This window comes from Dendropsophus ebraccatus, chromosome 5 (genome assembly GCF_027789765.1).
Source record: "Dendropsophus ebraccatus isolate aDenEbr1 chromosome 5, aDenEbr1.pat, whole genome shotgun sequence".
In the NCBI taxonomy this organism is placed as follows: domain Eukaryota; kingdom Metazoa; phylum Chordata; class Amphibia; order Anura; family Hylidae; genus Dendropsophus; species Dendropsophus ebraccatus.
Genome location: NC_091458.1, coordinates 127575242 through 127601939, shown reverse-complemented (window position 1 = coordinate 127601939; position 26698 = coordinate 127575242). Strand labels below are relative to the sequence as shown.

The 26698-nt window shown below is 44.4% G+C and overlaps 1 protein-coding gene and 1 non-coding gene across 2 annotated transcripts in view; both read right to left on the bottom strand.

The window, feature by feature from the left end:
• VPS53 (VPS53 subunit of GARP complex) overlaps positions 1–21872 on the bottom strand; it is a 107388-nt gene extending 85516 nt beyond the window's left edge. The window contains exons 1-4 of the mRNA XM_069971207.1: positions 21750–21872; positions 13764–13844; positions 2662–2711; positions 2160–2226 (exon numbers count right to left, since the gene is read on the bottom strand). Of these exons, the coding sequence (XP_069827308.1) occupies positions 2160–2226; positions 2662–2711; positions 13764–13844; positions 21750–21833 (282 nt within the window). The 5' untranslated portion in view covers positions 21834–21872. The remainder of the gene's footprint in view (positions 1–2159; positions 2227–2661; positions 2712–13763; positions 13845–21749) is intronic.
• Positions 21873–22563: 691 nt separating this feature from the next.
• LOC138794233 (small nucleolar RNA U3) lies at positions 22564–22781 on the bottom strand. Its single transcript, XR_011363389.1, has one exon. It is a non-coding gene; the product is annotated as a small nucleolar RNA U3 (small nucleolar RNA).
• Positions 22782–26698: the final 3917 nt, after the last annotated feature.

Genomic DNA, 26698 nt, shown 5'->3' with positions numbered 1-26698 from the left:
ACAATTAAGCACCGCCCCGTGTTTGTGATGTGCCCGGCCTTTCCCCGCCTATCCTGCCTCCTGCGCCGCTTCGCCCCGCCACCCCCCCACCCCCGCATACCATTGTGCCGCCCGCTCCCTGAATCAGCTGGTCCTCTTCTACGCACAGGCGCCGTTGCGCTACAATCCTACGCATGCGCAGTGACGCCACCGGCTTTGTGCATCACTTCACGTGATTCAAGCTGATTCAGGGAGCGTGCGGCACAATGGTATGCGGGGGAGGGGGGGCGAGGCGGCGCAGGAGGCAGGATAGGTGGGGAAAGGCCGGGCGCATCACAAACACAGGGCGGGGGCTTAATTGTGAGGACACCAGAGGGGCGGCGCGGACCCGGCTACTTCATTGCAGTCGCGCCAGGGGGTTAGGAGGCGGCGCATGCTCAATGACTGCTAAAGCTGTGCACCCGATTGGCTGAGCACAGTTATGCTCAGCCAATCGCGGCTGAGCATCTGATGACGCGGCAGAGAGCGTACACGTGTGGGGGTGGGTAGACACAGGGAAGGGGGCGATTCACAGACATAACATAAATTACAAAGTTGTATAATTTTGTAATGTGTGTTATTCTGTGAATAATTTCTTAGTGCCGCACTACCCCTTTAAATGGATTGCACTTAATGTCAGATCTGTCTATGGCCGAGGTGACTACTATATGAAGACCGTTTAGTGGATGAACCTCTATTATTTCATCTGATAACAGATATAGATACAGATATAACAAATATATTGATATCCACATAAATACATATCTGAATCTAAGACACAGTAATGCAGGTAGATATGCAACTGTAAACTTTTAGGGGTCATTCACACATCCGTAGAATTCCGTCCGTACATGGACGGTGTTCTGCGGACTAGACCTGGGTGCTCCCAGCATCATGATTAATTCTGATGACGGGAGATCCTAAGCAGTTTAAAAGTTTGCGCTATTATGTTGACACTGCCGCGCGGCAGCCGTTGAATTTATTTTTTGTCCATATCGGCCTATATATTCCTACATTTTTTATTTTTTATTCTTACTAAAATAGGATCAATATTCAATCACCCTACAGCACATCCACTATTTTATACTGTATCCACAGTAACTATATATATTGCAATAGAGTTATACCTACCTAATAATTTTTTTATATTTTGTTTCCTTTAAAACAACCTAAAAACTGTTTAAAAGTTAAGAACAGAATACAGTGCATTGCCTTTATCTTCAATGGAGATTTTGTCCTTGGGTGTCTGAACAGCCCCATGGAATGCTGACAGCTGTTACCATCTGACGTTGGCATTTACCAGCGTTACAAGGTTAAGGACCTCCTTGAAAGTGAAGCTTAGACAACTCGGAACTACATCTCCTTTGATGAGTTATTTAATCTGCAGCCTCCCGCTGTCTGTGTATAAAAGGACGGACTGTGCACATTCTACATTTTCCCTCCTCTAACAGGGGTCAGCTTGGTGTAGGTATAATCTTTTACTGCAGGGCGCACCACTATATGGCAAAGCCATCCAAGTGAGAACAAACTATAAAAAGATGTGCACCCAGTTTTTACAGCACAGTAAACCCCAAGAATGAGGTGCACAAGAATGGATGCCAGGGCTGTAAGGTCTCCCACAGCGGTCACAGATCCATCTTCTATCCCATTGCTGAGTAAACAAGGTGGCCACTAGAGGCTTGTTGTTGAGACACAGATATTTCACAGATAATTCTACACAAGCAGCTCGGTATGAAGTTAGCTGACTTGGCGCATTAGGACTAAATGGCAGAAAATCTGATTAGACATAACACTTCTATTCACGTCGTAGCAGAATTTACATGCGTGGTAAAGCAAGGACAAGTACACATAAATTCCATGTAACCTTTTCCCACCACATCAGTGAATTTTGTAGATGCATTCTGTTTTTCTATCATCCCCACCATAATAAGCCATAACTTATAATTCCCACTGGTATTATTGCACAAAGTCCTGTTTTTCCGGACTGACTTGCTTTGTTTCTTCAGTAGCGCCATTTATTATAGTACCAAATTATGTATGAAAAAAACCTTTAAAAAGAAAACTGGTATAAAATGAAAAAAAAAAAAAAATTTAATGCGCAAAAGAGAAAACAAAATGAAAGATTTAGCTTAAGTGCATACCTGTCTTCCATCCTGGCCAACGTTTGTTTGACCTCGAACTACGGTTCTTATACTGTCATCCAGACGTCTGGAACACAAAATGCACATATTTCTCGTATTACTGCAACCTACTGTTATTCTATCGTTCTCCTCTAAAACCATTATGTGTGTTATCAAAAGCTTCTATTGACACAGTCGATTGCAAAATATAATTGAGAACACAGGCTTTAAAATACTCAAAGGAACACACTAAAGTGATATTGTGCAAGGTCTAATGTAGGGCCTGAGGGGCAGCATGTAAGACAGGGATTCAAGAAGCACCAAAGTCCTGTGTCATTTGTAAGGTTTAATTGTTTGTTGTAAATCTCCCCGTGGCAGCCCTGCTAATAATACCCCAAAATGGCATAAAACAGAACGGCCATTAGAGAAAAGTCTAAACTATTCACATAACTCAATACACTTTTTTCCTGTATATTCATTACGTTCAATGCAGGAAAACTTTCTATACCAGTAAATAATTTACCTTATTTTCAAACGTATTTTGCTCACGACGTCATCGATGTTTGATAAGGACTGCAAAGAAGAAGAAATGTGTTACCACAAACAGCTTTACTACCAGTGCATGAAATATGTATAGGCTTTCTGTGCGGGTAATGACTACTAAGGATGCCAAAGGTAATGCCGTACCCTCATCTGATGTTATGGGGCTGGGCAAATTAAATCTTTTTCACCAGTATTGTCCCCCCCAAAATAAACAAGCTATTTGGAACCGACATCAAAAGTTACAGACAGGTGTCTCTGGTTTGGCCGATAATCCCTAAACAAGTTTTAGGGAATCTTTATTGGGGTAAACACAGACAGGCCATTCGCCTCCATCGCACATTTTATTTAAAGGGAATGTACCACTGGAACATTGCTTTTTGTTTTCTACATGAATAGATAGGTGCAGGGATGCCGGTGCGCAGTCCTTTTTCTGAACCGTAACCCGATTTCCACGCACAGTCCATTCCCGAGCACTCGCCAGGCATGAGCACTGGAGGTGGGCCCGCCAAACCCCAGTGTGACAAAAAACCCCTCACCTCTGTGACGCAGCTCCATTAGAATTAATGGAGCCATGTCAAAGGGGGGAGAGCAGATAGTCACACTGGGGAGTTGACGGGCCCACCTCCAGTGCTCATGCCTGGCGAGTGCTCGGGAATGGACCACCACTGTGCGTGGAAATCGGGTTACGGTTCAGAAAAAGGACTGCGCACCGACATCCCCGCACCTGTCTATTCATGTAGAAAACAAAAAAGCAATGTTCCAGTGGTACATTCCCTTTAAATTATGAGGTCAAAAAACGCTGCATGGAGTATTATTGTCTGGTTTAAGTTTAGCAAAATAGCAGCCACCAGCCGGAAACCTGGACAACTCTATTAAAGTCAAAGGGTTTTGTCGGGCTCCTTTGGTGTGCCCCATTCAGCCGACTGACTGGCTCCAAATGCAACTAGTCAATGGTATCTGCAACAGAGGCCCCAAACAAAGCCTCCAAAGCAGACATGACCCTAGCCTAAGGCCGACTTCCACCTATATCAGTGGCATCAGGGTCAGTTTCTTATTCCAAAACTGACCCCAACTGAGGCACAATGGGTCACTTGTCACCAGGACTTATAACACTTTTTGCAATGAAGTTTATAGTCAGATGCAGAATGCTGCAAGACACATTCAGGTCAGTCAGGTGTTACGATACTGGACACGGGGAACAACCTCACTGACAACAATGGGATTAGTTCTGTTATCCGTTTTCCTCTGGCGTTTTTCTACCAAGCTGAGGAAAACTTTGCAGCAAGTCTCATTTCTTTACTAATTTACATGCCGATTCCCCAGGAAGCCCTACATGTACAGAGGTAATAAAGGTGAATAAAAGACAACACTCACAATCCTGTGTCCCTTTATTGCACTAAATCACACAAACTTTTCTCCTGAGCTCACAAGCTCCAACTGCAGCGGTATAAAAAAGAGGCGCTGGATCCTGAGTGTGCTTGTCTTTATCGTGATTCCTCGCTACACTTGTAGACTGCACAACAGGTCTGATGAGCTGCGCTCTATTCAGATTGTTTTACTACCCCATATTTGAGCCAGCAATCACGCTATATAGCTTCACACACAGTTTGTGTGTGGGGCCTCTCTCTGGCCTCCAAAAATGCCAGAAAAAATACCAAAGATTATCCTTATTTTTTTCTAGCGTCTTTGACTTCATGTGTGAATGGCTTTTTTTGCCTTTGGTGTTTTTGTCTGCTTCCAGGATAAACAGAACTCCACCAGTATTTGTCAGTCAAAGAGCAATTTTTCACAAAATCAACATAAACAAGTTATTTGACTTATACATATATTACAATGGGGTGAGAGGAGTAAGCCACTGCCAGGCACCTGGGGGTAGAATACTCTGTGATCAGCTAGTCACAGGAGGAGCCTTCTACAAAAAAAACAAAAAAAAAAATGAATGAACTTTGTGCATACAGCATTTGATAAACAGCGGCTGCTGAAGTTGGATAAAGCCCTAAAGCTGCCTGGAAAACACAGATATAGCCTAAGGCTCTGTTCACACATAGTATTTCTATCTGTGTTTTTTCAATAAAAATCAGAAGTGGAACTGACAGGGCAAAATTATCACGTAAAGATTTGCCCAGTTTCTGTTTTTTCAACCTACTCCTGGTTTTGGTTGAAAAAAGTCTGACTAAAATACTGACAGGAATACTAAGCCTAAGCCATTAGGATATGTTCACACAACGTACATTGTCGTAATAGCACAGCAGTTGTTTTAATCGGCAACAACGTCCGTACATATTACGAAAAGATACATTGCAGTCTATAAAATCCCAGCTGGAGAATATACACATAGTATACGTTCTGGCTGGGATCTCTCGCAGTTTTCTGTGGCTATTCAGTGAATAGTGGCTGCCGAAAACCCTGTCAGTGCACACTATGGCCGGAGCCGCTCGCTCTATAATGTGCAGTGAAGAGTTCTGATGCCAGCGCACACGGATGCGGCCGCATCAGAACTCTGCGGCTGCAAAGATCATCCGCCCAGTACTGGAGTACCGGCCTGGTCACGGAACGGACGGTCTCTTATGCAGTATGAACTTAGCCCTACAATGTAAAACGGCCATCCCTTGCATCTGTCAGAGGTTATAATTAGCTAGGTGTTTTGTTCACACTTTAGGGGGGAATTTATCAATTCTCCCAATCTATGACATCCATATATGAAAACTCTTACAGGGCTATTCGGGTGAAAATTGTTTTTCAAATCAACTGGTGCCAGAAAGTTATATAGATTTGTAATTTACTTCTATTCAAAAATTTGAAGTCTTCTAATATTTATCAGTTGCTGTATGTCCTGCAGGAAGTGGTGTTTTCTGTCCAGTCTGACACAGTGCTCTCTGCTGCCACCTCTATCTGTGATAGGAACTGTCAGGACAGCAGAGATCTTCTATGGCGATTTGCTACAGCTCTGAACAGTTCCTGTCAATCTGGTGGGGTAATTGGGGGTGGGGCTTTTATTTCTTACACCAGTCTTATCAAATGTCCCCTATAGTGCTCAAACACAAGGTCCGAACTCTTACAAAGGGCAAAAGGCCAGAACACCTTAATGAATATTTGAATGTCCATTGTACATCGTTGCGGCACTGTAGAATCAGTTGGCACTATACAAATAAATATTATTATTATTATACTTAAGAAAATAAAACACAAAGGTAACAGATTTACTGTTATATTAGAGTATTTTTTTTTTGTGTGTGTTTTTTTTCATTTTGTGTGTGTGTGTGCCACATAAAACAGCAAAAGCCAGTGGGGGCTTATTAGGTGAGCTGGGACTCACTGGTGTACTTGGGAGCTATAAAGAATGTGCAGACAAAGAAGAACAGTGCCATCTAGTGGATGTAGCCATATTACATTGTCAGCAGGATTTTCATACCTGTATATTTCATTTGGTGCTAATGACTTAAAGCCGATAGGTCCCAGCGCAAAAATTTGTCACAGGGCCCCTAAACTATGATGTTTAATTTATACTACTGGCCTCCTCAGATGGGGAGGAGAGACTTTATGGGCCCCTTTAGGCTCCTGGGTCTGGGTGCGAAGCTTCACCCACTACAGCTTTGCCCCCAACTATGACTATGAGATCCACACAAAGGCTGCTCTTCCATAACAATACATTCATTATTCTACTGGGGTTTGTATCCTGACCATGTGAAGGGGATATAAAATAGGACAGATCATATGTATTGCCTGTGGGTCCTGTGACTCTATACTGCAGCTAGTGAAGCAGAGCTATGAGCTAGTTACAGATAATAAAGCTTGATGATGTTGGCTGTGAAGGGACGTATTACACAGGCAGGCTGCTGACCGATGCGATCAATAAGAGTGACATTATCATTTGTGTAATAGGGGCCCTAACTGTATTTATCCATCTGGCATGAACACTACACCTAGATTAGCACCAAATTCAAGAATTTTTAAATGGGTATTCCAATGATTGAATTAATATTAAAGGGGTAATCCAGAATGTTTTTGTTCTTTCAAATCAACTGGTTTCAAAAAGTTATATTGATTTGTAAACGACTTTTATTTAAAAATCTCAAGTTCCAATACTTTTTAGCTGCTGTATGTCCTGCAGGAAGTGGTGTATTCTTTTCAACCTGACACAGTGCTCTCTGCTGCCACCTCTGTCCATGTCAGGAACTGCCCAGAGTAGTAGCAAATTCCCATAGAAAACCTTTCCTGCTCTGGACAGTTACTATTTTAAACAGATATGTCAGCAGAGAACACTATGTTAGACTCAAAAGAATAAACCAATTCCTGCAGGACATACAGCAGCTGATAAGTATGCGAAAACTTGAAATTTTTTAAATAGAAGTAAATTACAAATCTTCATCAACAGAAGATAAAAACATATATACGCATTCCTATAGTTATCAAAAATGAGGATTAATACATGGAACATTAAATAAATGCACATAAAGGTTCAATACACAGATAAATAAATAAAAAAAAAAAAAAAAAATAAACAATAGAAAAATGAGTCAAAAAAAAAAAAAAAAAAAAAAAAGGTCTCTTTAAAATGAGCGGTACCGCTGGGTGCCGGCCGGTTGCGAAGTAATATTGCTTATACCTTTAATTGTAAGCTACTAATTCCACTCTAGTTGCAGTTCAGTTTAGAGGGTGGTCTTGGACTTGTAGTCCTTCCAGGTACATATCAAGACTCGGACTGATAGTCTTTTTTAACGTGTTTTACAGACACCCTTTTAGACTAATAGTCCTCCCGAGTCATCAAAGTATGGTCTGCTTTGTTAGATCAGTAATGATATTTTACGCAAACAGTGATATCAGACACAAACTTATGGCGTTTGTAGCGCCTCTCACCCGTCCCGAGGTGGCTGGTGGTATCGCTTCTTTCCTCTCTGCTATCAGCTCGCAACGGCCGAATGAGGTTAGCGGCTAGTGTAGCGATCCCGCAGCGTGTCCTCGTGGTTCTGAGGATACCTTCGCGCGCGATGGTACAGCCTCGATCTCGTCACAGATGACTCCGTCCGGGACAGGGTGGTAAAGATGGTTGTGGTATTCCAAATGGCAAGTGTCCAGATGGTACAATACAATCGGGGGGCCCCCCAGAGGGACAATGGGTCAAGAGTAAATCCCAAAAAAAGGGAAAAGAAAAGAAAAATAAAAAATAATAATAATAATAATAAAAAAAATAAAATAAAATAAAAAAAAAAAAAAAAAAAAGAAAATGAGAAAAAATAATGTTCGGTTTAAAATCACAATAACTAATCTGATGTAGCATTAGTCTGTATAATTGCCATACGCGTTTCAAGGTTCTCAATGTTTAACCTCTTCGTCAGTGGCGATGATGCTAGTCTTTGCAGGCCCATTTAGTGGGATATTTGTAGTCAGTTACTGATTGATCATGTGATCATGTGATTGATCATGTGATTGATCATGTGATATCCAGAAGAAACTCAGGACTGGATTTGGGTATTTCAGACCATCAGTTACTGATTGATCATGTGATATCCAGAAGAAACTCAGGACTGGATTTGGGTATTTCAGACCATCTTTTGCGATCCGCATAGAAACCCATTTTCCGTATATTCTATGCATACTCAAGAGTTCTTCTGGCATATATTCTTATGAACGTTGTAAACTGTAGGTTACAAGGGTGCAATGGTAAAACACTCAACAGCGTCTGGTTGTATTGTTATTATTGCTGTATTAATACATTCTAGAAAACGCATTACAAACGCAGCATGTGTGAACAGGGGCTAAACACAAAAAACACGAAAAAGGAGAGATACAAAAGGTAAAAGATCGGGGTATAGGGATAAATATACAAAAGAGAAAGATTTGAGGTAAAAGACCGATTAAGTGAATGAGAGTATGCAATATTGTTATGCTGTAGAGAGTAACTATTCACGATATATGGGATATACCCTATGGAGTGGGTATTTATGAGTAAATTTATTATGATTTACGGTCACATGTAGTGGTCTAACTTGCCCACGTTATGCGAGGATGAGGATACTTATATCAGAAAATTTTGGTAAACATTGCATGGGTTAGTTACTCTCTACAGCATAACAATATTGCATACTCTCATTCACTTAATCGGTCTTTTACCTCAAATCTTTCTCTTTTGTATATTTATCCCTATACCCCGATCTTTTACCTTTTGTATCTCTCCTTTTTCGTGTTTTTTGTGTTTAGCCCCTGTTCACACATGCTGCGTTTGTAATGCGTTTTCTAGAATGTATTAATACAGCAATAATAACAATACAACCAGACGCTGTTGAGTGTTTTACCATTGCACCCTTGTAACCTGCAGTTTACAATGTTCATAAGAATATATGCCAGAACAACTCTTGAGTATGCATAGAATATACGGAAAATGGGTTTCTATGCGGATCGCAAAAGATGGTCTGAAATACCCAAATCCAGTCCTGAGTTTCTTCTGGATATCACATGATCAATCAGTAACTGATGGTCTGAAATACCCAAATCCAGTCCTGAGTTTCTTCTGGATATCACATGATCAATCACATGATCAATCACATGATTACATGATCAATCAGTAACTGACTAAAAATATCCCACTAAATGGGCCTGCAAAGACTAGCATCATCGCCACTGACGAAGAGGTTAAACATTGAGAACCTTGAAACGCGTATGGCAATTATACAGACTAATGCTACATCAGATTAGTTATTGTGATTTTAAACCGAACATTATTTTTTCTCATTTTCTTTTTTTTTTTTTTTTCTTTTTTTTTTTTTTTTTTATTATTATTATTATTATTTTTTATTTTTCTTTTCTTTTCCCTTTTTTTGGGATTTACTCTTGACCCATTGTCCCTCTGGGGGGCCCCCCGATTGTATTGTACCATCTGGACACTTGCCATTTGGAATACCACAACCATCTTTACCACCCTGTCCCGGACGGAGTCATCTGTGACGAGATCGAGGCTGTACCATCGCGCGCGAAGGTATCCTCAGAACCACGAGGACACGCTGCGGGATCGCTACACTAGCCGCTAACCTCATTCGGCCGTTGCGAGCTGATAGCAGAGAGGAAAGAAGCGATACCACCAGCCACCTCGGGACGGGTGAGAGGCGCTACAAACGCCATAAGTTTGTGTCTGATATCACTGTTTGCGTAAAATATCATTACTGATCTAACAAAGCAGACCATACTTTGATGACTCGGGAGGACTATTAGTCTAAAAGGGTGTCTGTAAAACACGTTAAAAAAGACTATCAGTCCGAGTCTTGATATGTACCTGGAAGGACTACAAGTCCAAGACCACCCTCTAAACTGAACTGCAACTAGAGTGGAATTAGTAGCTTACAATTAAAGGTATAAGCAATATTACTTCGCAACCGGCCGGCACCCAGCGGTACCGCTCATTTTAAAGAGACCTTTTTTTTTTTTTTTTTTTTTTTTTTGACTCATTTTTCTATTGTTTATTTTTTATTTTTTATTTCTATTTATTTATTTATCTGTGTATTGAACCTTTATGTGCATTTATTTAATGTTCCATGTATTAATCCTCATTTTTGATAACTATAGGAATGCGTATATATGTTTTTATCTTCTGTTGATGAATATTTATATCATGCGCTATTTATGATTATATTAAATTAATTTATTACTGTCCAAATCTTGGCCAGATTAGTATATGTTTACGACCTGTACAGGTAACCATTTCAACTGGTAAGATAGGACTGTTGTGGTTTAGAGGACTAAAAAAAAACTTTATGTACTTCCGATTTCCTCACTCGCTCCTTTCTAGGTAAGGGCATTTTTTAGTTTAACCTCGACCTATACAGCGATAATTGTGAGCTGCACCAATATATTATATTAAATTACAAATCTATATAACTTTCTGACACCAGTTAATTTGAAATAAAGATTTTTGCCGGAGTATCCCTTTAACTTTATTAACCCCTTGCTGCAAAATGACGATCCGGGAACGTCATGGCATGCAGGTGGTTAATGCAAAATGACGTTTCCGGAATGTCATTCTTTTCCTGCCTCCCCCCTCTGTCCCTAACAACTAACAGGCAGCAGGAGGAGGCTGTGTCACACAGCCTCCTCCCGTTGCCCCTGCCCGGAGAGTAGTTAACCTCATAGACACCGTGGTCCAGGCGGTCACAGTGTCTATGGAGCAGCCAGAGGGAGATCCGCTCCCTCCGACCTCCCACTCCCCATCCCCTTTTATAAATGATCACCTATAAATGAGCTACATATATTTGGTTTCGCCACGTCCGTAATGACCCTGTCTATTAACCCGTTACATTAGTTATCCCGCCCAATTAACGGCGCAAATTTTTTTTTATAAAAAACTAATTAAAAAAAAAAGGTCCTCACATAACTCCACTGGCAGAAAAATAAAAATATTACTGCTCTTACAATATGCAAGACACAAACAGTTTTTAGAGCATAAATGGCATAAACTATAACAAAAGTTATAAAAAATGGATATCGCTGTAATCTTACAAACCTGGCGAATTGTAACATGTCATATGTGACGTACAGTAAACTGCGTACAAAAAAAAAGGTTAAAAAAAGCTGCTAAATTGTGTTTTTATTCATACTACCTCATAAAAAATGTAATAAAAAACGATCAGGGTCACATGTCCCCCTGAATGGTACCGATGGAAACGTCAACTCGTCTTACACAAATATTTTGGCACCGCAAGGCCTCTGTGACATGGTGTAATGGCTAAAAAAAAAACAAACCTGAAATTATAAAAGGCCCCAAAATTCCCCAGGTCTCTGTCATGTCTGCGGCCTGTGGTTGAGTCAGATGATGCACAGCGGCCACATATGGGGGATTTCTAGAGACATTGGAATAAGGGGAATATAGAGTGAGTGGTAGGGTTCAGGTTCGAGTCGATCCGAACCTGAACGTTCGGTATCTGATTAGCAGTGGCTGCTGAACTTGGATAAAGCTCTAAGGTTGTCTGGAAAACATGGATACAGCCAATGACTATATCCATGCTTTCCACATAGCCTTAGGGCTTTATCCATCTTCAGCAGCCACCGCTAATCAAATGCCGAAAGGTCGGGTTCAGATCGACTCGAGCATGCTCCAGGTTCGCTCATCTCTAGTGAGTGGTATTTTGCAGTTGGTATTTGATGGGTTAGAGGAAAAAATTTAATAAAATAGAATATCTGCCAAAAAAAAGGAAATTTCAAATTTCCCCTCCAACTTTTTTGAATTTCTGCGAAACACCTAAAGGGTTGATAAACTTATGAAATGTTACTTTGAATACTTTGAGGGGTGCAGTTTTTACAGTGCAGGGATTTATGGGGATAACTAACACACAGGCCCCACAAATCCACTTCAGAACTGAACTGGTCCCTAATAAAATCAGAGCTGAAATTTTCATGAAAATTTGAAAAATCGCTGCAAAATTTCGAAGCTCTCTAACATCCTAACAAGTAAAAGGACATATACCAAATAACGTGACCATAAAGCAAACATGTTGTAGATGTTGCATTAATAATTAGTTCATGTAGCATGACTATCTTTCTTAGGAAAAGAGAATTTTCAATATAAAAAAATGTACATTTTTCGAATTTTTGCACAAATGTGTTGTTTTTTTTTTAAAAAAAACTGAGTGTTCAACCAAAATATACCACAAACATACGGAGGAATATGTCATGAAAAAACGATCTCAGAATAACCGCGATAGTTAAAAGTTATCACTACATAAAGAAAGACAGGTCAGATTTGAAAAATAGGCCCTGGGCATTAAGGCCAAAACAGGCTGCGGAGGCAAGGGGTTAAAGAAAATGTATATTATATATGTAAGGCAAGACACAGACCCCCCTGCCTCCACAGCGGCCAAAAAAAAAGGCAGACATGCTGCAAAAGGAAAGCATGCTAGCTCAACAATGCTCGCCACATTCATTGAAAAAAGTATTAAAGAGGATGTACCATCAGGTACATCCTCTTTAATCTGACCCAGGGATAGAACGGCGCCGTCACGGGGGAGCTGGTGCCGCGGCCCATTTTTTTAACCGCGGCCTGGTCCCCGTGTACGCCGCCTTTCTATCCACGGGTAGCAGGCCGGGGCTGAAGCACAGGAGGCGGGCCGGCCCACCCCCAGTGCAAGAACCCCCCCCCCCCCCCATGACACGGCTTCATTACAATAAATGGAGCCGTGTCATAGAAGGGCGGGGATTCCACCCACAGAGGACAGGCTGGCCTGCCTCCTGTGCTTCAGCCCCAGCCCGAAACCCATGGATAGAACGGCGACGTACACAGGAACCGGGCCATGGTTCAAAAAACTAACCGCGGCAACGGCTTCCCTGTGGCGGCACCATTCTATCCCTGGGTCAGATTAAAGCGGATGTACCTAATGGTACATCCTCTTTAAGGAGTTCGCACTTAAACACCAGCTACTTACTGGCCCAAAATGTGAGGTTACAAGCTGTAGTTCTGTTTTATCTTTCTGGGTGAGCATGCTCAGTTCTTTTGTCTGAAACAGTGCTCTCTGCTGCCACCCCTGTCGAAGACAGGAACAGCCCATAGCAGGAGAGGTTTTCTATGGGGATTTGCTACTGCTCCGGACGGAGATCACAGTGTCAGACTGGTAAGAATGCACCACTCCCTGCAGGACATACAGCAGATGATAAGTACTGATTTTTCATGAGAAGTAAATTACAAATCTATATAACTTTCTGAAACCAGTTGATTTGAAGGAAAAAGATTTTCGCTGGACAACCCCTTTAATGGAGGGCAAGATGTTTGTATGAAACAGCAGAGGATGGGAACTAGGAAAAACTGTGAGAAACTAGGCAATGACAAAGCACAACATGAATATGTGGAGGTGTATAGCAGCCAGGGGGATACAGGGGGACGAGGACGGCCTGGAATAAATGTCAGCAATGCATGGTGGAAATTGTAGTCTGCAACCCGCATGGTCTATTGTTCAAAAGAGTGAGGTGTAACAATTGTTTTGCCCCAATAGTTGTCCGTCCCCATTTACCCAATGAAGAACGTCCGGACACAAAAGGTCTGTGTTGACTGCCTGCATCCATTCCCTATACATATATACCTATATATAAGCCAATCACACCTACCTGTTCAGTTGGAAACAAAGTGTTAATATATTCTACCGCATTGAAGTCTGCCCGATCTAGTGGGTCCTGGCTTGGGAATACCTGTGAGGGAAAAGGATAATACTTGTTAGCTATGGGGAAAACTCATTTATCATCTTTACTTGTGTACAGTATAGCATGGTAATTGTTCCGTATAGCGTCAGCGCTATATGCTAAATAGGCAACTAGGTTAAAAGAACAACACACACAGTTTAGTAGGACGGTTATTATCTGGTAACAATTTAGGAGCTATGAAAAGATATGTAATATATGGAATTAAAAGGGCATAATCTTGTATTTATATGCCAGGAAAATAAGAGCTCACCAACTATCCCCATACATGAAAGAACTCGAAAATTTGTATTCCTAAGTGGGAGGATGAAGCCGCTGGTTATACGGTAAAGAAACTTGCAAAATAAATCCTACACGTAGAATAATAACATTTTCACTTTACTGCAGATTAGAGATGAGCGAACCGGGTTCGAGTCGATCCAAACCTGAACGTTCGGCATTTGATTAGCCGTGGCTGCTGAACTTGGATAAAGCTCTAAGGTTGTCTGGAAAACATGGATACAGCCAGGCCCGGATTGGTAATCTGGCGGAGCGGGCGAATGCCCGCTGGGCCGCCAGGATTACCAATCAGAGGGGCTGCTGGTCCCCCTGCAAACTAATATCGGCCCCTGCAGTGGTTGAGAGAACAGCGCTGCCGGCCACCGCGCTGTTCCCTCGGCCTCTGCTAATGGGGCTGAGCCGGCATATTCTCCCTCCCCCTCCCCTCCAGAACACTCAAGGGCCGCTCTGCCTCTTAGTTATTTCTCTCTGTGTAGCAGAGGTGCCGCACAGGCACGTCTGCTACCGTCGGCTAACGTCATTTCCTGCCGCAGGGGAGCTGATTAATGAAGGACAGGGGAGAAGGAGCTGCTGCCCCCTGCAGCATAGAGTGGCTGCTGCCGACTGAGGAGTCACACAGAGGGGGCCCTTGCTGCTATGAACAAACAGCACTGCTTGGTGAGAAAAAAGAAGGACTCTTAAAGACCTGTTCTTCTCACCAAGCTACAGCCAAAGCCTGCCCTCCCCCCCTGTGTAAGGACGCAACCAACTTTCCCTCCCCCCACTTAGTGACGTCATCATCTCCTTCCTGCTCTGCTGTCGGAGGGGCAGGGGAGCACCATGCTGGCTGTGAGGGAGGAGGACCTGTCAGCAGCTGGGATGGAAGGAGCTTGTCTATGAACAGTAAGTGATTGTTTCTTGTCTTATAGTGTGAGTGCAAAGTGAAAGTGTGTATCTATATAGTAGTGTGTACAGTATGTGTATTGTGTGTGTAAAGGATTTCTATATGTATGTATAGTGTGTATTTATATATGATATATGCATTTACAGTATATATATATATATATATGTGTGTGTATATAGTGTATGCATTCCTCTGTAGTATGCTTATGATAAATGCATGTATGAATGTGCAGTAGGCATGCATATAGAGGCCATGTTCACATGGCGTAACATACCGGCCGTTCTGTGGACGGTGTTAGAGAAGATCATTCCAGTCGGTACTGCAGTACCAGACGGATAATCTTCACTGCCGCTGAATTCGGATGCAGGCGCATCAGTGTGTGTCTGAAGCCAAATTCCCTGCTGCTCACAATGGAGCGTGCGTCCAGAGTCGCACGCGCCATTGTGTAAACTGACTCGGTTTTCTGTGGCCCCAGAAAACTGACATGTCAGTTTCATGCGGCGCCGCTAGGGATCCCGGCCGGAGTGTATACTATGTGTATACACTCCAGTCAAAATTCCTTAGAAAGTACCATTACATAAGTTCCATAGTAATCATGGCCGTTGTTACAACAGCCATGATTGTTACATAACCTATGCAGTGGGAACATGGCTTTATAATGTATATTTGTACAGATTGTGTTCATATGTGAATGTATTAAACAAAATACAAAGGACCACATCTACTTCATGCAAAAATTGTGTCTTTTTATTCTTACAGTATTATATATTTTTTGTATATGCAATGTGGTAGAATATGAAAACACATGTTTTGCATGGAGGAGATGCTGTCCTAGTTTATAGTCTACTTTGTGAGAGGGATGCCAGGGGTTGGTTGTAGTGCGCCCAGCCCAAGGGAATCAGCAGTACACAGCGCGACACAAAGTGTATACTGCCTGTGGTAGACAAATTGTGCCGACATGTGACCATACACAAACTGTAGCATCAGCACAATCTGTTTAATGCCGGCTACATGTGTACATATGTATGCATGCACAGTGTGTGTTTATAATGTATGTATGTATGCATAATGTGTGTCTGTATGTATACATGTATGTATGCACAGTGTGTATGTATGTAGTTATGTATATATATATATATATGTATGTATGCACAGTGTGTATGTATGTGTACATGTATGTATGCACAGTATGTGTGTATGTATGTATGCATGCACCGTATGTATGTGTGCACAGTGTGCGTCTATGCATATATGTATGTATGCACAGTGTGTATGTACGTGTGCACAGTGTGTCTGTATGTATATTTGTGTGCATGCACAGTATGTATGTGTGCACAGTGTGTGTGTGTGTATGTATGTATGCATGCACAGTGTGTGTGTGTTTGTCTTTATGTATGTATGTATGCACAGTATGTATGCATGTATGTGTGCACAGTGTGTGTTGAGTGTTTGTGATGTATGTATAGCATATGTGGTGTGTGGATGCGGGTAAGAAATACAGAGGGGACCTGATACTATAATACTATATAGAGGTGCAGAAGGGCTGGACTACTATTTAGTAGCACAGACTGCTTATAAGGGGGCACAGAGGGAGAAAGGTTACTGTGGCAATACACTTGAAGATGATGCTGGAGCAAGGATCCTAAATTGTTTGTCTGGTAGATCTTGCAGGGAGGTGTCATGGCTGGAGAAGTCTTCATGATAGCCAACCAAGAAAAAGAGAACAACTTCAGCAAAAACGTCACTTGCTATTCATGCACAGAAGACACCTCCTGTGAGTCACTGGATGTAACTGCACTATAATTACTCCTTTTTATTACCAGCTAAAGTGTAAATCAGTCAGAGCAGGCCGGGGCAGGAGGTGCAGCTGGGGCTCTGCTCTACCTCTCACACTTCAGCTGGTAATGATTATAAAAGTTTATGTAGGACTAAAGGTCCTGTCACTTATATCTCCCTCGCACCTGTATGCCGGGATCTACAACACTGTACGTGGTATGGACCACTCTTATTGTGGATTTGGTGCATCTGAAACACATAAATATGCAACATCAAATCCACAGCAGATTATGTTGTTTTTTATGTGTTGATGGTAGGGTTCATGTATTTAATGAAGTAGTGAGTAATGAGCAGAATTCGCTACAGCCTGTATAGCACACTGCTGTCTATAATATATTGGGGAGCATATATTATGTGGGCTGCTGAGGTTTGAGTGCCAGGGCTGATTTTAAGTCCCAGTCCGGCCCTGGATACAGCCAATGACTATATCCATGATTTCCACATAGCCTTAGGGCTTTATCCAACTTCAGCAGCCACCGCTGATCAAATGCCTAAAGTTCGGGTTCGGATGGACTCCAGCATGCTCGGGGTTTGCTCATCTCTACTGCAGATCCATTAAAACAAAAACAGAGTATAGAGCCTCAGTCACTCTCTCAGGTTTAGGCTATGTTAACACTATGTAATAGTACGGCCATTGTTGGTTACTCAATAGACACTGGTGTCTGTGCCTAAGCCTGGGCAGTCCCACAGGGCATATACCCAGCCAGTACTGAAAGGGTGCGGATGGTCCCAGCACGTGAAGTGTCTCTGTTCTTTGCTGCGGCAGCACTGCTCAGGTTATTAGGGCATGGTACGGTACATCCGAGAGGGACAAAAGATGGTAAATTATAGGAACAATGAATAAAGGATAAAAAGGAGGCACTTACCAGCAGTGTATTCAGACCATCCGGCTTTTATTGCTGTGCACAGGGAGAGCGGGGAAGACAAGGTGGGTGACCGCATTTTCGCGGCTTAGTGCCGCTTTGACGAACCCTCATGTGACTGGTACGTCACTTCCTTTTATGTGTGCAACTTTATCAAACAATGTGAGTGACAAACAAACAAACATCAATTAAAATAAAGTACAAATTACACTGGCTAGCATATTCGGATATAGGGATTCATGCAATATTCACATCACTACGAGTATTAAGACCCAGGGCGCCAAGCGCATCATATTTAATGATCAGTTCAGGTTCTTTTTTGAAGAAAGGTCCCTGGAGTTTGTGGGATACATGAATGATAATAATTTTAACATGTTTTATACATCTGTGTATGGGGGACTGGAGCTGGACTTCTTAGATGTACACCTGGACATTAGCAGCGGCACACTTACCACATCATGCTATAGAAAAAAGACGGCTGTCAATTCACTGCTTAATTCACTGCTACCATCCACACCACACTAAGAGAGCGTTACCGTACAGTCAATTTATCAGATTGAGACGCATAAATAACAATTACATTTCATTCACTAAACAGGCAGAGGAATTGAGCCACTGACTGAGAAAAAGAGGATATCCCCAACAACTAATTAGCGAGAGCCTCCAGAGGGCGTCAAGTGTGAACAGACTCCAACTGCTTACAACAAAACAGCGTAATATACATGTAAATAAAAAACACAAGGCAGATAAAAAAAGAGTGGTATTCACATTTGATTATTCACCCCTGGAGAGAACCATTAAGAACGCTATTTACAAAAACTGGCACATTGTAGAACAGGACGAACACCTAAGAGGACACATTGCTGAGCGCCCCACAGTGACATTTAGACGCACTCAGAGCATTAAAGATCTACTAGTCCATGGGAGACTTGACAAACAGAATCCACAAAAAGAAGGGTCATGGCTTACATCCAGGTCAGCCAAGGGTAATTGTAAGTGTGGCCATTGCCACTACTGTAGATTATTAAATAATGGTAGATACATTAAATTAGGTGGCCATGAACATGTGGTTAATGACTTTAGGACATGCAAAAGCCAGTATGTGGTATATGCTTTGATTTGTAACTGTGGCAAATATTATACAGGGAAGACCATCCGCCCCATGTGGAGGAGATTCTCAGAGCATGTCAGATCAGTGCAGACAGGGAAAGGTAGCCCCCGCATGATCAGACATATTCAGCAGGAACATGATGGGGATTCCTCACAGTTACATTTTGCTGGGTTATGTATTGTCCCTCCCCCAAAAGGTGGGGGTGATAGAAAGTGGTTGCTCCTTCAAAAAGAAACTGAACTTATCATTAAATATGATGCGCTTGGCGCCCTGGGTCTTAATACTCGTAGTGATGTGAATATTGCATGAATCCCTATATCCGAATATGCTAGCCAGTGTAATTTGTACTTTATTTTAATTGATGTTTGTTTGTTTGTCACTCACATTGTTTGATAAAGTTGCACACATAAAAGGAAGTGACGTACCAGTCACATGAGGGTTCGTCAAAGCGGCACTAAGCCGCGAAACTGCGGTCACCCACCTTGTCTCCCCCGCTCCCCCTGCGCACAGCAATAAAAGCCGGATGGTCTGAATACACTGCTGGTGAGTGCCTCCTTTTATCCTTTATTCATTGTTCATACAGCATGTTTATTTCGGATTGAGCACCACCACATACCGGACCCAGCCTGAGATAGTGCCATCTAGTGGAGAGCCAGGCAGTGCCATCACTTTTTTCTTTCTCGTTGGTAAATTATAGGGCACTAACAATCCTAAGGCCGGCCCTAAAAGGCGCCATCATCTTCCTCCAGTGATTTCAGAATATGGGCCGCCAATGGTGATCCCTCATAGGTGGGTGAAGCTGTATGCAGCTTACCGGCAGCTATGGACGTTCTGTCGTTCAGGGAAAATCCATAACTGAATAAACCTCAATAAAGTCAGCCATGTCAGCCTTACACTGAGCTGTCACTGGAGATGAACAACCCCTTTAAGGACAGAAGGATATATAGAGCTGGGAACAGATCTCCCCAGCCCTCAGTCATCCATACCCACTAATGTCCTCAGAGCCTGGCAGCAGTGTGCTAGGGGGGCACTTACACCAGGCTAGACCCCATGATGTGCCCTGAGCCTGGCAGCAGTGTGTCAGGGGGCACTTACAGCCCAGCCCCCATGATGTGCCCTGTGCCTGGCAGCAGTGTGTCAGGGGGCACTTACAGCCCAGCCCCCATGATGTGCCCTGTGCCTGGCAGCAGTGTGTCAGGGGGCACTTACAGCCCAGCCCCCATGATGTGCCCTGTGCCTGGCAGCACTGTTAGGGGGGCACTTACAGCCCAGCCCCCATGGTGTGCCCTGAGCCTGGCAGCACTGTGCTAGGGGGGCACTTACAGCCCAGCCCCCATGATGTGCCCTGAGCCTGGCAGCACGGTGCTAGGGGGGCACTTACAGCCCAGCCCCCATGATGTGCCCTGAGCCTGGCAGCACCGTTAGGGGGGCACTTACAGCCCAGCCCCCATGGTGTGCCCTGTGCCTGGCAGCAGTGTGTCAGGTGGCACTTACAGCCTAGCCCCCCTGACGTGCCCTGTACCTGGCAGCAGTGTTAGGGGGGCACTTACAGCCGAGACCCCATGATGTGTTTTCAGCCTGGCAGCACTGTTAGGGGGGCACTTACAGCCCAGCCCCCATGATGTGCCCTGTACCTGGCAGCACTGTTAGGGGGGCACTTACAGCCCAGCCCCCATGATGTGCCCTGTACCTGGCAGCAGTGTTAGGGGGGCACTTACAGCCCAGCCCCCCTGATGTGCCCTGTACCTGGCAGCAGTGTTAGGGGGGCACTTACAGCCCAGCCCCCATGATGTGCCCTGTGCCTGGCAGCAGTGTGTCAGGTGGCACTTACAGCCCAGCCCCCATGATGTGCCCTGTGCCTGGCAGCAGTGTGTCAGGTGGCACTTACAGCCCAGCCCCCATGATGTGCCCTGTGCCTGGCAGCACTGTTAGGGGGGCACTTACAGCCCAGCCCCCATGATGTGCCCTGTACCTGGCAGCACTGTTAGGGGGGCACTTACAGCCCAGCCCCCATGATGTGCCCTGTGCCTGGCAGCAGTGTGTCAGGTGGCACTTACAGCCCAGCCCCCATGATGTGCCCTGTGCCTGGCAGCAGTGTGTCAGGTGGCACTTACAGCCCAGCCCCCCTGATGTGCCCTGTACCTGGCAGCACTGTTAGGGGGGCACTTACAGCCCAGCCCCCATGATGTGCCCTGTGCCTGGCAGCACTGTTAGGGGGGCACTTACAGCCCAGCCCCCATGATGTGCCCTGTGCCTGGCAGCACTGTTAGGGGGGGCACTTACAGCCCAGCCCCCATGATGTGCCCTGTACCTGGCAGCAGTGTTAGGGGGGCACTTACAGCCCAGCCCCCCTGATGTGCCCTGTACCTGGCAGCACTGTTAGGGGGGGCACTTACAGCCCAGCCCCCCTGATGTGCCCTGTACCTGGCAGCACTGTTAGGGGGGCACTTACAGCCCAGCCCCCCTGATGTGCCCTGTACCTGGCAGCACTGTTAGGGGGGCACTTACAGCCCAACCCCCCTGATGTGCCCTGTACCTGGCAGCACTGTTAGGGGGGCACTTACAGCCCAGCCCCCCTGATGTGCCCTGTACCTGGCAGCAGTGTTAGGGGGGCACTTACAGCCCAGCCCCCCTGATGTGCCCTGTACCTGGCAGCACTGTTAGGGGGGCACTTACAGCCCAGCCCCCCTGATGTGCCCTGTACCTGGCAGCACTGTTAGGGGGGCACTTACAGCCCAGCCCCCATGGTGTGCCCTGTACCTGGCAGCACTGTTAGGGGGGCACTTACAGCCCAGACCCCATGATGTGCCCTGAGCCTGGCAGCACTGTTAGGGGGGCACTTACAGCCCAGCCCCCCTGATGTGCTACCACTGACCGCCATAAGCTGCTGCTTCGCCCTCCAGCACACAGCCGGCTGCCCTCACCTGCTCTATGGCCAGCTGCACCTCAGGCGCCAGGTGTAACACAGCCTCCAGCTCCTCCACCACCTCCAGCTCCTCTTCCTCCATCCTGACCAGCTGCTTCTCTCTGACTAGACAGCTCAGGCCGCTTCCTGGAGCGCAGTGCACGCTGGGAGGAAGCGACGCTACCACAGAGGCGTGACTGACGCCCTGTCCGCCATCTTTAGTAAGGGAAAGGCCGGGCAACGTCCCTGCGGCATTGAATGTAGCTTTTTAGTAAACGGTAACGCGGCCAGAACCCCTCCGTACACTCACTGATTATACCGCAGCGCCATCTGTTGTTTTACCTCGTGCAATAAACTTCCTAGCGGCTTCTATTAACTTCACGTCTAATAATCTTAGATAACCGAGCGCCATCTATCGGGCTCCACTTGTAATAACCTCAGCCTGCTTAGCGCCATCTATTATCCTCATTACCCAGCGCCCTCTACCTGTATTACTGTAATAATCTCCACTACCTAGCGCCATCTATTGGTTTTGTACATTGATAATACTTTTGGATAGTTGTTTCTGAACAACTAGTGGTATCCATGACTTGGTGTATTTAAATGTGGAGGAGATTAGTGACATCTACAGGATGAGAGAATTTATTGACTTGTGAATGACTATCTTTAGTACTTAGGGTACGTTCACACTTACCGAAAGTGGAGCGTATTTCCTGCTGCGGATCCGCAGCAAATTTCATTCTAATATCTGATCTGACCGTCTAATCCGCTGCGGATACTGTTGGTGAGAGCGCACTCTTTCTTACTTTTACTGGCATTAAAAAGAAGAATCAACCACTCAGCATGTGATCTCTCCCTCCACCCCCTCTGTAACAGAGAAGGAGAACGGTCATCAACAGCCCCCAACACCTGCAATGAAGCAGGACTGAGAGCTCACTTCGCGCTCAGGAGAGATCACTACAGCTCCTCCTCATGGTTGATGAGCTTGGACACTTTCACTCACATTTCCACAATAAAATACTATAGAAATGATCCTTGAAAGTATAGTCCTAACCCGCTTCTGTTTGCAATGACAGCCGGGCGATGAGTGCTCCTCTTTTACATGACGGCGATGGATCAGGCTGGAGGTGTAACCTCATACAGTTTGTATGATCTACACCAAGTGTAACTGATTCTCCGTGAGCAGGTCAGATACTCGCCTTATAACTATGCATAATTAGTATTAATGCGCCGTTCTGGAGTCCCATGAGGCGCGCGCTGGAGAATATTTGCATATTCTTAACTTATTAACCAATAGCAGAGCAGATCCGGCGGCTGCGCTTTTGGTGGGGGGGAGGAGCAAACCTGGATGTCAGAGCACGAAGAATACTGATAGGACTGGAGAGGAGGGAGGCGTCCTCAGACGTGGTGTTATAGAGGGTTACACAGCGCCTGAGGACGCCGGCAAGGATATCACGTGACCTCCCGCCTTAGAGCGTCTGATGGTGGCGGAAGTGATATCGCGTGAGCTTCCACAGCGCCTGAGGATGGCGGCAGTGATACCACGTGACCTCCCTCCTGCGTGTAGTCAGCTGTGAACCACATGACTGTAGCTACGTCCTGTGTTCTACATAGCTGAGCGCTGCACGTTTTCCTGTCCGGTTTAGAGCAGGGATATCTAAAACTACAATTCCCATCATGCCTGGGCAGCCGAAGCTAAAGCTTCGGCTGCCCAGGCATGATGGGAATTGTAGTTTTGCAACAGCTGGAGGGCCAAAGGTTCCCTATCCCTGGTTTAGAGCTGATATGAGGAACCTTAGCTCTCCAGCTGTTGCAAGACTACACTTCCCATCATTGGCTGTACTGGCATGATGGGTATTGTAGTTTTGCAACAGCTCCAGGCAATTTTTTTTAATTCTGGGAGTCATAACTTTTTAGATTTTCTATGGATGCAGCCCTATGAGGATATCCATTCAGTGTGGTGACTTGTCCTTGGTAATAGCACCACCTAACATTTCAGAGGAACTTTTTGCCTTGCATTTCATTTTTTTTTTCTAGGCGTTAACCATGCGGTGTAGATTACATTTCACAAGTGATGTGTTTACTATACTCTATGTCGGATACAATCACAGTGATACCAAATTGTTATATACTGTATATGGGATGAGCTAGTTGTTAGAGTGTCGCTGTTATTGTAAAAAACTTAGGGCCCTATTCCACCAGACGATTATCGTTTGCATAATCATTAACGATCTCAAACGACCGCTATTGCGAAAGACCTGAAAACGTTCACTCATTTCCATGGAACGGTAATCATTACATATGATCGTATTTGCGATCGTTTTTTCTTCGCTATTGTGTTCATATCTACTGCGAACGACCGAACGACGTCTTATTCAATGCAAATGATTTGCAAACGAGCAGCGATAAAAATAGGTCCAGGTCTTATAAAGCGATCAACGATTTCTCGTTCGATCGTTAATCGTTAACTACATTTCAACCGAAAGATTATCATTTAGATTCGAACAATTTTAACGATAATCTGAACAATAATCGTCTGGTGGAATAGGGCCCTTAGTCTTTTCTGACTGACACATATCGAGGAGAGGATGTGTGGAAAACTCAGACTGGGAACGATCAAAACTTTGGACATATCCAAAGTCTTTTGAAGCATCAGTAACACTTTATGGGTAAGGGTCCTATTCCACGGGCCGAGGAGGGCCTGATCAACAATGTAAACGAGCGCCGATTTGGTAGATCGGCGCTTTTTTACTGGGCCTATTCCACCGCCCGATGATTGTTGAGCGAGGGCTGCAGGGACATCGTTACCGATGTCCTTGCAGCCCTTGCACCATACATTACCTGGTAGGACTTCTCCTCCGCTTCGTCTTCCTCTCCTGGTCCCGTGGCGCAGCATCAACTCTGGTGCTGTCAGACCGCTCAGCCAATCACTGGCCGCGGCGGTCCTGGCCTGTGATTGGCTGAGCGGTCTGACAGCTCAGTCAGGCCACTCCGGAGCTGCTGATGCTGCACGCGGGACCCGGAGAGGAAGACGGAGTGGAGGAGAAGCCCTGCCAGGTAATGTATGGTGCTTCTCAAATCGTTGGTCCCCCGCTGCACACCGCTATTCAACCGTAGCAATGCGTGGTGGGGGACCAATGATTTTAGGTCTGGCCCTAAATAAACCATCAGCCGATGACACGATCATCGGCTGATCGTTTTCTCCATTCCACCGAGCGATAATCGGCCGAATTGGGCCGATTCGGCAGATTATCGCTCCCATGGAATAGGCCCCTAAATGTATTATTACAATGCCAGCTTCAATCCCGGCAGGAGCCCTGCCACATATTACAGCCTGATACCACTGCAGATGGAGCGGGCACAGACTCTGTTCATCTTACGGCTAGTGACCTAAAACTTAACATACCGTTATGTTGCTTTGTGAGAAAGGGGTTAACTGGTTTATACATTATTAAAACTATATTATCTCTCAAAAGCTAAGACTCCACAGCAAAATTATGTCGCCTGCAAGTTGCAGTATAAAAAGCACTCAACCTCAAAGTTTGCTATGAGGAAAAGCTGAGATAATTAGAAAAAATTTACCTATATCATAAATAACCAACTATATGGAAAAATTGAGGTTAAAGGAGAAGTCAGATTAAAATTTTTACTAAAGTATTGTATTGTCCCAAAAAAGTTATACAAATCACCAATATACACTTATTACAGGAAATGCTTATAAAGTGCTTTTTTTCCCTGCACTTACTACTGCATCAAGGCTTCACTTCCTGGATAACATGGTGATGTCACTTCCTGGATAACATGGTAATGTCACTTCCTGGATAAAATGGTGATGTCACGACCCGACTCCCAGAGCTGTGCGGGCTGTGGCTGCTGGAGAGGATGATGGCAGAGGGATGCTCAGAGTCCCCCAATGTCCTGTGTCCCTTAGTGTCCCCCTGCCATCATCCTCTCCAGCAGCCACAGCACGCACAGCTTTGGGAGTCGGGTCGTGACATCACCATGTTATCCAGGAAGTGACATCACCATGTTATCCAGGAAGTGAAGCCTTGAAGCAGTAGTAAGTGCAGGGAAAAAAACCACTTTATAAGCATTTACTGTAATAAGTGTATATTGGTGATTTGTATAACTTTTTTGGGGGAAATACAATACTTTAATTAAAAATTTCGCTGGACTTCTCCTTTAAAGTTATAGTAGTGCTACAATTTTACTTGTGGATGACGGAATAATGGATAGATAAAATCTGGAAGAAGCAAGATGCTGAAGGCACAGTAGTTTTTCTTTGCCTTACCTGGAATCTGCCTGTAATAATGTGCAAACATAAACCTGCATGGAATCTCATTAAATCATCATTGAACATTTCTCATATTGGGAAACACGACTTACTAAATCAATGTGGAGACAGTAAACTTTTTTTACTTAGATTCTGCCCAGTTGTTTTTTAATGCTGAGATTTGACACATAATGACAGCATGACACAAAGCCAGGATACTGCTATATCTGTAGGATGAGCCACCCACTGTGAATACACATAATTTTTTTCATGCAGTCTAGCCAGGTACAGACTGCAGACACAGGTAGGTCTTCACTAATTGATATACAGAACTGAGCATGAGTCAAAGCAAAGAGTGTGTGGGAGGGAGGGAGGCATGCATGCTGTGGCTCAGCATCACTTCTGTGGCACCTGAGTTTTCAAGGAAAAATGCTATTTTATAACTCTGCAAATAACCATGGGGAAAGACAAAGGTATCATTTGTTTTATCTTCCTATCACCTATCTACCTGTGTTTGCAGCTTTCTACCTGGCACAGACCGGACAGATTCCCTTTTAACATGTCAAAGTGTAAAGTGTAATTTTGATAACAAGCTACTTTGTACAAAGTCTCATAGTCTTCATAATATCATATTCAGCAGCTGTTCTATCAAATGACACTGTCACTAGTTTCTAAGAGGTCTTCTGAGTCCTCCA